This window comes from Myripristis murdjan, chromosome 1 (genome assembly GCF_902150065.1).
Source record: "Myripristis murdjan chromosome 1, fMyrMur1.1, whole genome shotgun sequence".
NCBI classification, from domain to species: Eukaryota; Metazoa; Chordata; class Actinopteri; order Holocentriformes; family Holocentridae; genus Myripristis; species Myripristis murdjan.
Window position 1 is genome coordinate 21,346,183 of NC_043980.1, and position 16,705 is coordinate 21,362,887.

General features: G+C 43.1%; 2 protein-coding genes across 2 annotated transcripts in view; one reads left to right on the top strand and one right to left on the bottom strand.

Annotated features, from left to right (window-relative positions):
- The window catches only part of fam184b (family with sequence similarity 184 member B), a 21,485-nt gene extending 18,313 nt beyond the window's left edge, over positions 1-3,172 (bottom strand). Inside the window, exon 1 of the mRNA XM_030058226.1 lies at positions 2,831-3,172. Within this exon, the coding sequence (XP_029914086.1) occupies positions 2,831-2,980 (150 nt within the window). The 5' untranslated portion in view covers positions 2,981-3,172. The remainder of the gene's footprint in view (positions 1-2,830) is intronic.
- Positions 3,173-5,129: 1,957 nt separating this feature from the next.
- Positions 5,130-16,421, top strand: ncapg (non-SMC condensin I complex, subunit G). The gene is made up of 22 exons (XM_030064432.1): positions 5,130-5,263; positions 5,546-5,658; positions 6,197-6,436; positions 6,839-7,067; positions 7,398-7,543; positions 7,776-7,860; positions 8,419-8,611; positions 8,708-8,857; positions 10,197-10,337; positions 10,785-10,908; positions 11,194-11,283; positions 12,298-12,486; positions 12,663-12,773; positions 13,151-13,270; positions 13,411-13,647; positions 13,782-13,963; positions 14,236-14,401; positions 14,708-14,875; positions 15,203-15,326; positions 15,624-15,671; positions 15,789-15,858; positions 16,018-16,421. Exons 2-22 carry the CDS (start codon positions 5,551-5,553, stop codon positions 16,142-16,144), a joined length of 3,048 nt encoding a protein of 1,015 aa, XP_029920292.1. The 5' UTR covers positions 5,130-5,263; positions 5,546-5,550; the 3' UTR covers positions 16,145-16,421.
- The last annotated feature ends 284 nt before the right edge of the window (positions 16,422-16,705 follow it).

A 16,705-nucleotide genomic window follows, 5' to 3' on the forward strand; every position in this document is an offset into this window, starting at 1 on the left:
CACAGCCCTATTATGGCACAAAAAAAAAATGAACAAACAAACAAACAAACAAAAAGGCGGATAATGATATGCAACGTAAGCATTTTGAGCACACAGCTCATTCAGCTTCTTTTGTTGTCTGATTTTGAGGGCCTTTGTGGAAGCCCATATTTCGCTGCTGTTTTTGAATTGACGATTCTAAGGCAAAAACCTTCTCTGAACATCATGAAAACCCACAATCATATTTTTTCCGGCTCCACCTGAGCTTATCAGACACTATTTGAAATTCATTGTGACAAATCTCCAGATCCTACTTTGTGTCACATTCATAATCAGCTCTTTAGGTGAAACCTAGTGTATGACTGCTTCTGGTTTGGCAACTGGGCCATAAAGTGGCCAGTGCCTCTTGCTACTGTAAATCCTGTCTCTGGATCCCAAAATCGATCCTGCCAGTCGATAATGTTATTCATGTAGCCTCACAGGCCAGCGGTCCTGCCTATTGACAATAACTTCATAGTCAGCAAAGCATGAAATTAATAATCTGTCTACGGTGTAAAGGAGAGCTGAGACTAGGCTGTTGTAACAGGAGTGAGATGTAGAGGGGGTGGTGGGTGCACAGGAGAGACGGCTGGACTATTAGGCAAAGAGACAGGCATGCACACACTCTCTATTACATCACCCCGCCAAAAAACACACACATACATACGCACACATCTACACAAATATCAAAGAGGGTAGTGGGCGTGCTGGATTACAAAGCAGGGAACATACTGACAGTGTAAGATAGATAAGCACAGAAAATCACATGGACACAGAATTAGACCTGCCAATCAAAGGTGCACATGTAAACACACAAACAAACTTGCTTTACTTTTGATCTTTGTGACACAGAAAGGCTACCCTTGTTCTCTCTATTTCACTGTATGCATGCATGCATGTGTGTGTGTGTGTGTGTGTGTGTGTGTTTGTGTGTCAGCCACATGTCTGCTCACACAAGCTAATGTGAACCATCAGAACAGCTGGCCAGCCATGGTCAGCTCTGGCTTTCTTCCCCTTGGTTCGTTCTGCCATGTAAACACACTCCGACGTGCTACTGGTTTATCTTTAGCAGCGCCCATCCTACCAGGACAGACCACTCTCACTGGCAGGGAGAAGTGGAGGAAGAGGTGGGGGGAGGGGAATTGTGTTACTCGAGCATGAGAGTGGATGGATAAGAATGCGAGAGTGAGTACAGGAGTGGGAAGCAGGCAGACATGAAGAGGTGTAAGTGTGTGTATGTGTGTATCTGTCCGTCTCTGTGTTCACACACCGGGGGAGTAGGGGTTATTAAATATATAAGGTTACCATCACTGACCCATTTCCCACCTCCACTCCACTCAACACCCCACACAAAAAACACTCAAATAAACCATGTGGCACACAACCCAGCAGACCAAAGCTCGGAGAAAACGCTTACACCCTCGATATCACAGTTGATGATTCTTATATTTCATCAGGGCGCCGTGTCTGTGTTATTTACTGTGGTCATCAAAGTGCTGAAGCAGGCTGACAGGGTCTGCATAAAGTTTCATGGGGGAGAAACAACTCCAAGCTTCTGAAGAGTTATTAAGATAGAGGGAGTGGAGAGGCAAAGTAAGGGACGAGAGCACAGGCTGGCAAATTTGATGTCATCCCTAACAAGCATAGACACAAGTGCTGACCCCATATCTGTGTCATCCTTGCGTGTGTGTGTGTGTGTGTGTGTGTGTGTGTGTGTGTGTGTGTGTGTGTGTGTGTCTGTTTGTCTGTGTGTGAATGTCAGTGTGTCTGTGTGTATTAAAAAAAAGCAAGAGAGCCTTTTAAACTACACTTTAAGCAGGTTAACATGCAAGTACAAATGCATGTCTGTATTGTGTTGCATGTGTGCTCTTGCACGCACACATACACACCCACGCTCACACGCATATGCACACACAGCTATAGGCTACACCAAGGTGGACATATATAGGAAGATGAGAAGCGAACTGCACAGTCATCAGTAATTGCCATAGCTCAACAAGCTATGGGTCAAGCCCTGCCTGTGTAAGCAATATTGTAAGGCAGAAAAGAGGAGAATCCCCATATAGGAATGCTTATTGTATCAAAAAAAAAGCAGGGAGATGCTGCTGCTGTCAAGCATCCCCGCCTGCACAGTCATACATGTGCATGCACACAGGCAAAGACACACACAGACAAACACACAGAATGATAGTAGACATATAGCCCATCTGGCTTTTCTCTCAAACTGGTGGACAATTGCAGGCTGCAGCTGCCAGATCAGTTGGTAAAAGCTCACAATGATTACTAATGACTGGTTAGTGAGCAGTCACGAAGACGAAAGGGAGCCCTGACTCAAGTTTTCATTTGGGGAAAAAAAACGTGAGAAGGGAGGATGCTGTTTTTTTAATTGTCCACCCTGGCCTTACAACAATCCTGAACAAAACACACTATATGCTACATGGATATATTTCTATAGACACAATGCGTACATGTATACATACAAATAATTACAGTCACCTGCTGTGATAAGTGATTTTATCTTATTTATTTATTTATTTATCAATCTCCCATGGGTGCTGTATAATATTTCTACTGGGATTTATATTTTGCTGTGATACTGGCATCCCTCCAAAATGTACTGAAGAATCAGCCTGCTGTAGTTCTTTTCGCAGTGGGAAAGAGGATATTAGGCTGTGTTTCATTGCCAAGGCGGGGTGGTGAGGCACCGGGGGCGCATAGAGGTCCATCAGATGACCATCACATCAGTGTGACAGATTCAGAGTGACAGCGCGTCCGGCTGCGCGCTTGTCTCCATGTCACCAGTGGCTCTTACCTTTGTGAGCTGCGCGATCTTCTTGCACATCTTGCTGTGCATCTGGTAGTCGTACAGCTCCTGCTCGATGTTCGGGAAGTCTGCCGCAGTCCCGTTAACGGCGGAGCCCGGCCCGGGGGGTTGTGCAGCCTTACCGGCGCCTGAAGCCATAATAACCCCCAAGGGAACTTCCTGGACCGGAGGATAGTGAGAAATAATCCCGCCGCCGCTCAGATGCGTTTCCCCCGACAAAACCTCTTTAACTTTTTACTCGTGCATCTCGTTCATCTGTCAGTAGACTCCCTCCCGTAAATAGCGGCGCGAGCAATTCCGTGGAAAACATTTGATAGTAGATCGGCGGGGCTCTCCTCGTGCGTTCCGGTTGTTGCCCCCCTTTCCCGCTGTCCGCCCGGTGATCGCGGAGGTCACACGCTGGAAGTCCATCGGGGACGCGCTCGCGCCGACCGACCCTTCCCTCCTGTCAACCGATATTTTATTTATTCTAAGGGGGAGCGCTCGAGGATGGAGGCATGTATTCCGACCACCTGTCTCGCGGCAGGGGCGGAGAGGGGCGTGCGTATCCTATGGAACATTACCGGAGACAGCTCGAGCGCACTGCTGCAGTGCCGCCCCGCCTCTACCGGTGCTGCTGTATCAATGGCTGTATCGCCACTTGGGGCGGGGGGCGGAGGGGTCTCGGGGTTTTCTTGTCGTTTGATTTAACTCCATCAGTCAGACGCACAAACGAGGAATATGCTGAGAGCAGTTTGTGGTAAACACGGGCTGTAAGGTAACCATGAGTACCATGGTGAAATTTTAACCGCTTATTGGTTTTAATAGACGGCAACACATCATTACAGGCCTATTGGAAAAGAGGGAGTTCAATAATATTCAATAAATGGCTGAGTTTATCTATAATGATTAAAGGACACTTGATCGATGGGACCTAATAAAATCTATCGCAGTTAATAGTGTAATGATTTTCACTTACCTATTAATTAAATGATCTGTGTCTGTGTGCACGCGCGCATGCCAGAGTGTGGGTTAATTGGTCAACAAGTTCCAGGACCCTGACAATAAAAACTAAGGACTACCCATTAAAAGAAAACACTTAGCTAGATGACTGCAAGGTAGGGGTGGGAATCACCAGAGGCCCCGTGATGCCATCTTATAACGATATTTAAGTCATGATATTATTGCGATTTTAAACATTTTCCCATATGCTGAGGATCATAACAACATGTATTGTGATATATTGCGTTATTTTTTCAACTGCTAATGAGGTGCCTAAGGGAAAACTTGGTCAACATCTGTTTTACCTAATAAGATAAAGTTTTCATTCTGCAAAATGGGACTGTCAAACAGACAGGCTGAACGACTCTGTCATAAGAACCTGTCATAAATGTCGCGTATCGATACAATATTCCCACACAAAATAACGCGATACTGTGCTGTATTGATTTTTCCCTCTATCCCTACTGCAGGATTAGCTAAAGATGAGATGTTTGGATGATAAGTTCCTATTGCCCCAGACATAAGGAGGGTTTCTCTCTACACATTGTAGGCTACTGCAGACTTGCAAGGTCATCCAGTGTATACTATGTGCCACTTTCTGACACCTGTTTGGGCTTATGACATAGCCTATAGGACCTTTAGGCTGCATTACAAATGAAGAAACTAATAGGCTGCATACAGTCATAGACTATCCTCTTCCACACATGCACATGCGCGCACACGGGCATAGGCACCAACACATTCCTATCATTATAAATATTTGGTCATATAATACTGTCTACAGATAATCCCACTCCCACACACACATCTAAAGTAGACAGCTTGATAAAAGCACCCTCTAATCCCCACTATTCCATGATTTTCAAAGCTTGGGTGGTTGTTGTTGTCTGTGTTGCCCTGAAATGAGGAAGCATATCCGCCTGTGGAGACGTTTGTTGCTCATGCCCTTCCCAAGGGTGCACTGCATACTCTGACCCGTACACAGCTGCCAGTGTGGCTGCCAGCATGCCAACAGCTGCGGCCTTGCAGGGCAGCACAACAGCAACACGGGGGTCACACACAAATAAGAAATACTAATGTCATCTGATCAAATCTGGGAAGCAAATGTCAAAGAAGTGCAGTGGTCTCTGTTATTTCCTCAGTCAACTAAAATCAAGGTTCGCCATATGCTTGTTGGTGCATTATATTTTCACTAATCAGTAACTGTTCAATTCAATCCATCAAGAGATTATAGTAAAATAAATATTCTTGGGTGCGCTCAAAGATATAACAGCTGTTGAGGGCGTATGGAAAGGTAGGGCTGCGTGGGCACGTACAAGCCGAGATTACGTCTGTCAGATCTCGCGAGAACGACCGTTGATTTTCAAAACGGGCGGCAGCGTTGAGAGAGGAGAAACTGTCGGAGATAAACAAGAACAGGGGGAACAAGTTGCAGAAAAGGTAAAATTCGAATATACAGTGTGTTTGCATTGTATGTACTTCGAAGTTTGCTTTAAGACTTTAATAAATGAGGCTGTTGACGTGTTAATAGTCACCGTTACCCCACGAGGTTTGCATTGTTTTCCTGCTTTTCACCCCAGTGGGACTTGGACCGAGGTGGGGGCCGTGACTCGCTCGTTTATCGCCCAGTTAGATAATGGAAACAATCAGATTGCAAACGTCAGCCGGCAAGTCTGTATGGTTTGATTGACTCCATGTGTTTAAATGTGTTTTCCCTTGAAGAAAAGATGACTGCAGACAATGCAATAGAGATTAAAGAGGCGTTTCAGCGCGCCCAGAAGGGCCACAACAACAAGGCTAAGCTAGTGGCCAGCCTCAAGAGCCGCTACAACAAGGTATGTGCTGGGAGACTCCGCTGGGGTCCATTTGACATGTCGTATTGCTTTTTACTTTTCATTACGTTATTAAACACGATTTCCACCCACTGGTAAACACCCATGTATTTGGTGGATTACGTTGCAGTTATTGCCAATTGTGTGAATAAAGTCAGAACATTGTTTCTTTTCATAGGACTGAAGTTTTTTGCCATCATGTTATTGTTTACTATCTTTGGCAGAATATACTGAGTTGTACTTCATGCCAGTAACTCTCATTGAGTTAAAATATTGAGTATAAAGTTAGAATACTGAGATTAATTAATAGTCAGATATCAAATACGTTTTTTATGAGGCTTTGCTCCTATTCCCTACATTTGCCACACACTTTTTTTGTGACCATAATTTTATATCTTTTGTGGTGACTCACCACCAGTCAGTGCTGAGGACACTGCTCATTACCTTATTTTAGTTTATTTTATTATTATTATTTTTTTTTTTCATATTCCTGGTTTTCATTCTGTCATCTGTTTCCACATTGCATCATCACGATCTTCAGCTAGAGGACAAGACACTGTTCCACGAGGAGTTTGTGCACTATCTGAAGTACGCCATGATTGTGTACAAGCGAGAGCCCACTGTGGAAAATGTCATTGAGTTTGTTGCCAAGTTTTCCACAAGTTTCCAGTGTCCGCCCAAAACAGAAGAGGAGGAAGAAAAGGGTGAGGAAGAAGAGGAAGATGATGATGAGGAGGATGATCATCCCTTTCTGAGTTTCATCTTCAACTTCCTGTTGGAGGTATATACACAAACTCTTATAGTTAGGTGGAGTACTGCACATACTGCTTGTACCGTATATGCTGAAGAATAATATGCTTGACTCTGTGGGAGATGAATGAAGGTGTGTTGTGACAGACCTAATCTAAACCTCTTTAGATTAATTAAGTCCAGTTGCCCTTTCTTGCACTGGTAACCGCAACCTCCATTGCTTTCTGCTCTGAGCACTTGCTGTAAAAAACAGAGAAGTGCTGATGTGATTGATGTCTGTGCTTCTTAATCTGATTATTTGACCTGTCCCATCTGTCTGTTAACTCTCTCTCTCTCTCTCTCTCTCTGTCACCTTCGTTCCTTCCCTCTTTGTTTCCTACACTCCCAACTAACTATGTCCCTTCTCTCTTTGTTTATCTCACTGTCTCCCTAGTCTCATAAAGCCAACAGCCATGCAGTGCGTTTCCGTGTTTGCCAGCTGATCAACAAACTTCTGGGCAGCATGGCAGAGAATGCCCAGATTGATGATGATCTGTTTGACCAGATCCACCAAGCCATGCTTATCCGTGTCACTGACAAGTTTCCCAATGTTAGAATTCAGGCTGCCTTGGCCATGACCCGCCTGCAGCAGCCAATGGACCCTGACTGCCCTACCATTGATGGTGTGTTTGGTGGACTTCCTAATTTGTCAAGATGTCTTGAGTTTTCGGCTATAGTATTCTTAACATAGTATAAAGGTTTTGGCTTTTTATGTTGACTGTCTTTATGTTGCTGTCTTTATGTTACGTCTTTCTATAGGTGTGTACTTAACTCTTGAATGTAGAATCACCTTGTTATTATGCTGTGGTTAGAGCTGCTGTGCCAGTATCTCATTGTAGTAAAATTGCCTTTGCCTTTCCTTTAATAATGTCATTCTTATCTCTGTATTTCCCTCGTCCTCTCAATATTTCTCTTTTTCACACTCCACCTCTTCCCTTCTTCCCCCTGTCCAGCCTACATGATGATCCTGGAGAATGACTCCAATGCAGAAGTGCGGCGTGCTGTTCTCTCCTGCATCGCCATGTCCCCCCGCACTCTCCCCAAAGTGCTCAAACGCACCCGGGACATTAAAGAGAATGTCCGAAAGCTAGCCTACCAGGTACCCTCTCATGCAGCCATACCAGTCTATATAGATATATGCACAGACATATCCAAGTACAATAATGAAAATGTTATTCCTGTTACAATATATCAGATGTTCTAACAATATGAAATTGTCGTACTAAATAAATGTGTTCAGTGACATAATCAATATATGCTGATTTAAATATTATGAGTTTTAGTATTCTCTGTTAAGGTTTTCTTAGGTTAGAGGTTGTTTTCTGTTTCAGGTTCTGGCAGAAAAGGTCCATATCAAAGCCCTGAGCATTGCACAGAGAGTCAGTCTACTGCAGCAGGGTCTCCACGACTCCTCAGGTACTAGCTTTGTGTGTTTCTGTGTTTGTGTAACAGATTGCTTTGTCATTATTTTCAGAGCATGGCCAAAACTGTTAATTTAAAGGAAGTTTCAACCCTGATAGCTTAGTGTACTTAGATAACCATAGGTAACTTTAGGTAACCATATGTGCTGATTACAGTCAGCATGCAGTGACTGCAAAAAAAAAAAAAAAACATTTAATAAGAATAAGCTTTTGTTGGAGAGGTCAGAGTGACAATACAACAATGATCGTTCTGAAAATTTGTGCTGTTTCTGTTTGTGGATGTTAAGTCCTTCCCTTCCACCCTTCCTGTAGTCTCATATTTCTGGCATGCTAACAGGAACTGGCAGTGTAAGGACATTAAACTAGAAAATAACAAAATAGCACCACAGCCATAAATTAAAACAGGCATATTTGTGTTTAAACAGTGTTAATGTCTTTTATGGTTGAATCTTCTTTTAAATACTTGTGCTTGCACATTCTTGCACTTGTAGTCAGTGGAAAATTACATTGTTTACAATTAATATGCATTTGACCATGTGTTTACATGATGCAGAGGCTGTGAGGGAGGTGGTTTGTGCTCGTCTGCTGCCGGCCTGGCTGCTGCGTCTGGATGGGAACGTGGTGGAGCTGCTTCATAAGCTCGATGTAGAGAATTGTGCCCAAACAGCCCTGGACACACTCAGAGCTATCTTCACCAGCACACCTGCTGATGAGCTGCTGCAGAACAAGCTGCAGCTTGACAACAGGTGAATTCATAGACAGCAAAGTCTCTCAGGCTCGCCCATGGAAAATCATTTATAAGATGTGTGAGGTTAGAGATTGAGTTTGTGTGTTTTCATTAGGAAGCTGATCCCACTGGACTCTCTGAGCTGCGAGAACGTGCTGTATTGGAGAGCTCTGTGTGAGTTCATCAAGGCTAAGGGAGATGAGGGTGATGAAATGCTGGAGCAAGTACTACCAGACGCTGCCACTTATGCTGACTACCTCTACGGGTAAGACAAAAGACAGAGATACATAAGGGGTAGCAGCCCTACCATTTACGGTTTCCTTGCTGTTGGTTACACAATTTATTCCTATTCCAGAACAACTTCAGTGCCAACACACTTTATACAGCATTTGTATTTTAAGTAGTTACTGTAGTTCTAGATACTTTGTAATGATCATTTGCCATCCAGTTGCCATAATGACTATGTTATAACTCCAGGTATCTGAGGGCAGGGCCGGTGTTCTCTGAGGAGCTGTTCCTGTATGTAACTGTGTGGCTAACTTAAGGCTTATATAACTGCTATAATGGTGTGGCTAACTCATTGCTAACACCTAACTTGCCTAGCTAAATTTAACTGTGACTTTAATGTAGAAAGACTCATATCTCTTCCAAGCCAGTGAATGTATGCTGATGTTCAGTCTCCTTCTATTTAAAGGTCAGGCCATTTTTACTCACTAGATCTGAGCCAAACACATCAAAAACAGCGATGGTCAAGCCAACAAAACTCAGGGAACCAAAAAACGAAACAAAAAAACATTTATTTGAACTAATGTGATCATGTTGCCTGACATGGCATTGACATTATTACTGAGATTATGGATATTCCAAAAAAGCTTTGACTACAATTTTTTTTGTAGATCATCTAATGACGAGTATGCTCATACATGTCTTGGGGTCCCAGCACTCAACCCTACTAGTACTCCCTAGAGTTAACCAAAGGGGCCTTCTCCTATATAGTATAAAGTAAAATTTATAATTTTCTCTGTTAGCCCATGTTAGATGCTGACTGTGTCTAGTTTAAGTTAGACACTCTCTAGTCTTCTTGTTTACCCCATTAACCCCCCCCACCCTTTAAATCCCTGCAGGAGCCCACTGCCCCAACATCAGCTACCATATGTGTGTGATACTGCTGTGTGAAGTGCTCTTAAATAATAAATAATAATAATAAATTTGATTTCCTATAAATGAGTGGCAAGCTCAACACTGAACAGTCTGTAAATAACACTGGTTACTTCATTGGAAAAAAGTGCCAAGCTGCAGGTTTGTATGCCTTACTCTGACTGGTTTGCTGATCACTAATATGATTGTGTTTAACTAGTACTTTTTAAGGATACACTGATACAGTGTGTGTGGCAGCCCAAAGTGTTGCACCACATCCAAGTTCACCAAGTTGTATGAGTAGTTACCTTATTCTGAGTTGTACCACTGGGACTTGGGTACCTAGGGGCAGCCAGTATTGTGTTTGTATTGTGGCTGAGCAGCTGGCTAACTGTATCTAATCTCTCTGTGCTCAAAGAGCTGGCATTATCCTTGAGCTGTATGACTGTGACTGATTTATTTTAAAGGTACCTGAAGGCAGTGCCAGTGCTGTCTGAGGAGCAGAGGGCCGACTTCAACCAGCTGGAGCTGGTCATGACCAAGGAGTTCATTTCCCAGCAGCTCATCCATCTCACTGGTTGTCTGGACACCAACGAGGAGGGTGGACGGTAAGAGGAGATGGAGGGTCAGATGTGCTGGAGGATGTATAGATGGATGGATAAAATGTAGCAGGGAGAGACAGATGCATCATCTTAACATGCTGAATCCGCTTGGACACCTGTTGAAAAGGTATTGATTGAGGAGGTGTTGCAGGGAGGTATGGGTAGATCATGGCAGACCATCTATCCATACCTCCCTTATGTTATGCTTAGTAAAGAAGGAAGAGATGTCAACAGATTATGTATTTGATCAGCTGATAGGAGGGAGTGTTCAGTCCCATGGCTGGATGAATGAGATGGTAGAGTGATAGAAATGGAAAGAACTGTGGGGGATATAAGATAATTACTGGTAAGAGGAGAAGGCAACCATTTTTTTGACAAAGAATGAGGGGAGAGAAAGTACAAGGCCAGTATAGCAGTTTTTAATCTGAGTTTGTTTTTGTCATGTCTGTGCAGGAGGCGTGTGTTGACTGTACTGCAGGAGATGCTGGCTCTGCCACAGACACCTCCGTCCCTAGTCTCACTGCTCACAGAGAAACTCCTCGCCCTCATCCCTGATGACCACAGACGCACACAGACTGTGAGTTACTATACACATACACACACACACACATCTGAACTCATTCATACCCTTGTGTATCCAGTATCCAGGCAATCCAGATTGTGCTCCGTTTCCACATGAGTGAAAGTGCATTTCCCAGTGCCTTTTATGATTCAGCTAAAAGACTCATTATCCAGAAAATATTCTGTGCTTTGCTCAAAGGATCATATATATGGTCCCACAAAGTATGGATTTTCCTTTTCGGCAGTATCATTAGCACTCAGACTGATGCTTAAACTGATGGGATGGCTATGTGTTACACAGGTGGCAGAAATCATCTCCGATGTGAGGGAGCCCATCATGGAAGCCTCTCAGCCTATGAATGAGAACGAAAGTCGCAAGCAGCAGGTGCAGGTGAGGAACCCTCTGCCTGCTGAAAGCACCCAAATTTCCTCTTAATGTCCATCGTTTTTATTTCCACTTCTTGGTCTTTAAATTATACACATTGGCATTGGACTAATTTATGTTATTTGGTAGAAATTTAGAGCAGTCAGAAAATTGGATTCTTGCATAGGAGATTGTTGCTTGTATTGGGTTTACTGAGAAAGCTCTGCACGACTGTTCTGTTTGGAAAGAGTATGAAAATGTTCCACAGACAACTGGGGGAAAAGTCATTTTTTTAGAAGTGGTATTAAAATTAAAAATGTGAAATTATTATTGATACCAAATAACCTCTAACAATACTGTCCTTTGTTGTGTTTGTTTTCACTGCTCTGCTCCGCTAGACTCTTTTTACTAAAACTTTTTCTGCTCCATGCAATATTGTTACATACTTCCACCCTGAGATATTTAGTAATTAGAGGCAAATGATTCTGATTTCTAACTAACAAGTTGAGTAACTTCGCTTTTTCTCTTTTTCTGTCCTTTCCTGCTTTTCTCAAACTAGTAGGGGGAAAGGGCATATCCTGGAGGCTAAGCTTTTCTTTACTGGTGTATCATGGCTCAGTAGTTTATCTGCTCTCTCTATCAGTTTTCTTCCCCACCATACAACTCGTAAAGGTATACTTGTTTAAATCTTTCTCTCCAGCCTTTCAAAAATCAGTTAAAGCCTGTAGTATCTAGGAGCCAAACAGCTTCAGGGGAAGTCCATCTCAGCCCAGGTGTTTAGCGATCTCTGGCCTCTCCATCCATTCTAAGCTTGTTCACCCACTCTCTGTCTGCTCCCTCCCTCTTTCCAGCAAGCAGTGGCAAAACAGTGTATGGTAACTCAGCTCAGGAGCTCAGCTGTTGTTATTTCTGTCCCTCTGCCCCTTGTTTTTGCCATTTGTGGGGAAGTTGCCTATCTCAGGAGTCAAGCTTGCCATGACTTGACCTCTTCTTTCTTCCATTCTGCTTTCTACCCATCTTTGGCTCTCTCCTTCCCTCCAGCTGGCAGAGGTTAAAGTGCGCATTTTAGAAGCTAAACAAGCACTGGAAGACTGTATTACAGCCCAGGAGTTCAGCCGCGCTGCAGAGCTGAAGGACTCCATCACAGGGTTGGAGAACCACAGGAACCAGATCATCCAGGACATCGCAGAGAGCAGCCAGCCAGCCGATAAGGAGATCCGCACTGAGAAGGTACATGGGATTACACAGCACAGGCACCACTACTCCTCTCCCTCGCTCCATGTCACTGCACATTCACCATCCATGTTACTTAACCTAAATAGTTAATAGGGGTTCTCTCTTTGTATAAATTATAAATAGTCCAGGAAAGGCCTTAATTTTGTGTGTTTTTGTTTGCTGTATTTCAGAATGACCCCGAGACTCTCCTGAGGTGTCTGACAATGTGTGCCGAACTGCTCAAACAAATGAACATCAAGACTCGTATGAGTCCCACCATTAGTGCTTTAATGTCCTCACTGGTAATCATACACTTGGAGTTGTCCCTCCCTTGCTCCTTTCTTCTCCCCTTCCTCTCGCTGTTGGAATCATGAAATTGCTATAATTTTGTTCATTATGTTTGAAAAGAATACAATTGCTGAAAGGTAATGAAAAATCATGTAATGCAGTAATGTAATAGTCCTATTTTTGAAGTTGTAAACATTGTTTTTCTTGTTTTTTATCCCCAGATATGATTTTATTTAGTTCTATTCACTCATATTTTTATTTTTAGCATTTTCATTGTTTTACAGTTTTAATGTTTTGTCTTACTGCCAGCAACATTTTATAAATTGCTGATTGTTTTTGTTTATATTTTCTGTCTGTGTTGCTTTAATCCTGGCACTTCTCTCTCTGTCAGATTCTGCCCAGTATAGCTAATGCCCACCCCGCTGTCCGCAACATGGCTGTGGTGTGTCTGGGAACATGCGCTCTGCACAGCAAGGAGCTGGCCAAAACACACATGGTCCTCCTGCTGCAGGTAATGTGAAAAACACACACTCACACACAGAGAGTGATTTACACATGTTATTAATATATCTGCCACATCCAAATGCAAATAGACACACAAACTATTTACTGCCAACACTAAATCTCACTGTGTGTTTTGTATGTTTGTAGATTGCCCAGTTGGATGAGGTTAAGATCCGTATCAGTGCTCTGCGGGCCGTCATCGACCTGCTGCTGCTGTTTGGCTTCCAGCTGCTCTCCGACAGACCTGCCACTCAGACAGAGCGTCCCTCTCATTCGCCAGACAGACAGGAAGATGAGACGCCAGCGGCTGAGGATAAGGGGGACGCTCCAGAGGACAGCGCACAAAGCATACTGATAATGCTGTCAGACTTCCTGGACAGTGAGGTCTGTATGGATAACCTGAACTTCATGTTTCAGACAGCTGTGCACCTGGGCAAGTCAATTTCATAAATATTACTGTGTGTTTAATGTATAGAATGTATAACACAGTCTGTCCTCCATGTGTGTGCCATACCCAGGTGTCTGACCTGCGTACAGAGACAGCGGAGGGCCTAGCCAAGCTCATGTACACGGGCCGGATATCCAGTGCCAAGATGCTGTCCCGCCTGGTGTTGCTATGGTATAACCCCGTCACCGAGGACGACACCCGCCTGCGTCACTGCCTCGGAGTCTTCTTCCAGCTTTATGCCCGCGAGAGCAGGTCACACAAAAACACAGACATACACTCAGCCAAGCAAGCAATGAGGCATAGGGGATTTTCAAAGTTCGCCATTTCAAGTGTTTTTAAGATGCATAAGAATGAATTCCTTATTTGATATATAGAAAAAATAATTATAGCTCTTTTTGCTACATTATTAAAGTCATTGCATTACATATGAACTTTTTGGTCAACTTATTGGCTTATTACTCCTGCTTTAAATCACTATATTTATACAATGTAATCTAATATGGAGTGTGCATGTGTGTCTTCAGGGCCCACCAGGAGGTTGTGGAGGAGTGTTTCCTGCCAACAATACGGACACTGATGAATGCCCCGGCCACCTCACCACTGGCCGAGGTGGATATTAACAATGTGGTTGAGCTGCTTGTAGAGTTGACCCGCCCAAGTGCCCTTATCAAACCTTCAACCAACACTGAGGTAAGGAATCCCCACTTAGCCTAATGTGAATGCAGTATGTGCTGAAGAAAACCTTAAAAAATATTCCTGGGCTGTTCCATGTGAGGAATTCTTATTTCACAAATAGTCCTGGGATGTTACTGACTAGCTTAGGGTTGTTTTTTTTTCTAACATTATTTTACATGTTTATTACTCCACAGCAAATTAAGCAATTATGGTTGTCAGTCTTTCACCTGATGCTTATTTTGAAGTCTAAGCATGCAAATGACCGGCACTTGTTTTCAGTACACTTATTTGGTGTGTTTATGGATGTGTGCCTGTCCTCAGGAGGTGTGTGTCCATGACTACTTGGCGGTGCGAGTGTGTGGGGAGATGCTGAAAGACCCCACAGCCCCTGAAGTGCGTCTCTATGCTAAGACTCTAAGCAACCTGGAGCTCAGTACAGACGGGACCATCAGGAAAGACTTGCTGACGCTGCTACAGCAGATCACGCAGGTATGCAAGTAAATAAATCATACACATGGAAATATCTGTATACAGACACTCTTCTCCTGCAGACAGCACTTGAAAACAATCCTTTGATTTTCAACTTCAAACTTCATGTGGCAAGTTCAGTTAGTCCTGAAAATATTAAAATGACTTTCTAAAGGCCTAAATTTTCTGGCATGTGCTGTATTGTCCTGTGGTAAAACCCATTTATGTAGCACTAGGCATACTGCAGGCCTTTTTGATTATGTTGATTCTCCACTGAATGTCATGTGATTGTATTTTTAGCATTTCTTTTCATACGTACTTCCATCCTTCCATCCTTTGTGTCTTCAGGTGGTGAAGGATCGGATCTGTCTCCGTGCTGTGGAAAAGATGATTGATCAGCTGGCAGATTCTAGGGAACAGGCTGAGCTCCTGACCGCCAGTGCATTACAGCCGTTGGATGTCAATGCAGATGGTAGACACACAAACAGCAGCAATCTGCATATTCACCGTATTCCTACACAAGCATTACACACACATCACCACTTCAGAGCAGTAGAAATGTGTTCTATTCTGTGTCTAACCAGATTTATATGCAGTTGGCGACAATTCTCCTCCTTTAAAAGGATTATCTCCTATTACCAGAATGTTGTTAAGTGGATTAAAATATGCCTCCCTCTGTCCTATTCAGTGTCTGTACAGACAAAAATACCACAAGCAGGGAGAGGAACTGTAAATATAAATCTTGTTTCTGTCCCGTGTTTCTCTGCAGAGACTGCAACTGAGGATCCATCTAAATCTGCCAAGAGACCTAAAAGAGGTAATTTTTTTTTCTTTTTTTGTATTCTCATCTAAAACAGTGATTGTATGTAAGGTATTTTCGGACCCCTGGGGCTGGCCCAGCATTCTCAAGTAACCTGAGTGTTTGTGTGCACAGGTCTGAGGAAAGGCACCACAGCCAAAGGGGGCAGAAAGCCGAGCAGAAGGGCAGAGTCATCGGAAGAGAGGTGAGTGTTTCCAGTGAACTGTTTCAGTATAAGGAAACATTATTATTTACCCTTACAGATGACATACCACAGTATACCATTTACCTGATTAGTGAAACTTTGATCATTCATCATCTCTCCTCATGTCCCCTGCTTCCCTCTGTTCTCTTGGCTACCAAGTGATGGAGAGAATGTTCCAGAGTCTGTTGCTGTGGCGCGCCCCTCTCGGAAGGCCAAGATAGCTGCCCTGGAAAAGACAAAGCTGGACCTCAACGCCCTCATCAACCAGGAGGCCAACATGTCTTAGGACTTAGATCATATATAACTGAGGCTGGGTTAAGACTAGTCAAATTTGCAAAAGTGGAGAGTACAGTTCATTGTTTTGTTATGCCAGGCTAATATAATACAGACTTCAAATGGAAAACATCAAATTTACCTCCTAAATAAAATGAATTTGACAAAATAATTTCTCCATTATTTCTAGCCAGTGGGAAATATTCTTTTTAGCATGTTTGTGTCTGTACCAATATCTGTCACATTTTGTCATTTTAATTACAATAAAAAGTAACGTTTGCATCACTGAACTTAATGTCTTAATTCTTGCTCACACAGGTGAGTGGCCATATGTCTGTGCCAAACAGATTTGGAATATACTCATGTAGAAGTATATGCTGACATTTTCCTGGTTTAAATATCTACCAAGTTTTAAAAAAAAAAAATGCTCACTGATATTTTCAGTAACTTAAGTTACTTTTTCAGGAGCAAAAGTAAAAATGCAATTCAAAGAGAATGAGTAGCATTAAACTATTTTTTCATATGGAAACATCAGAAATTACAAAATAAGCGCAGATAACTTAAAGGCTGAATG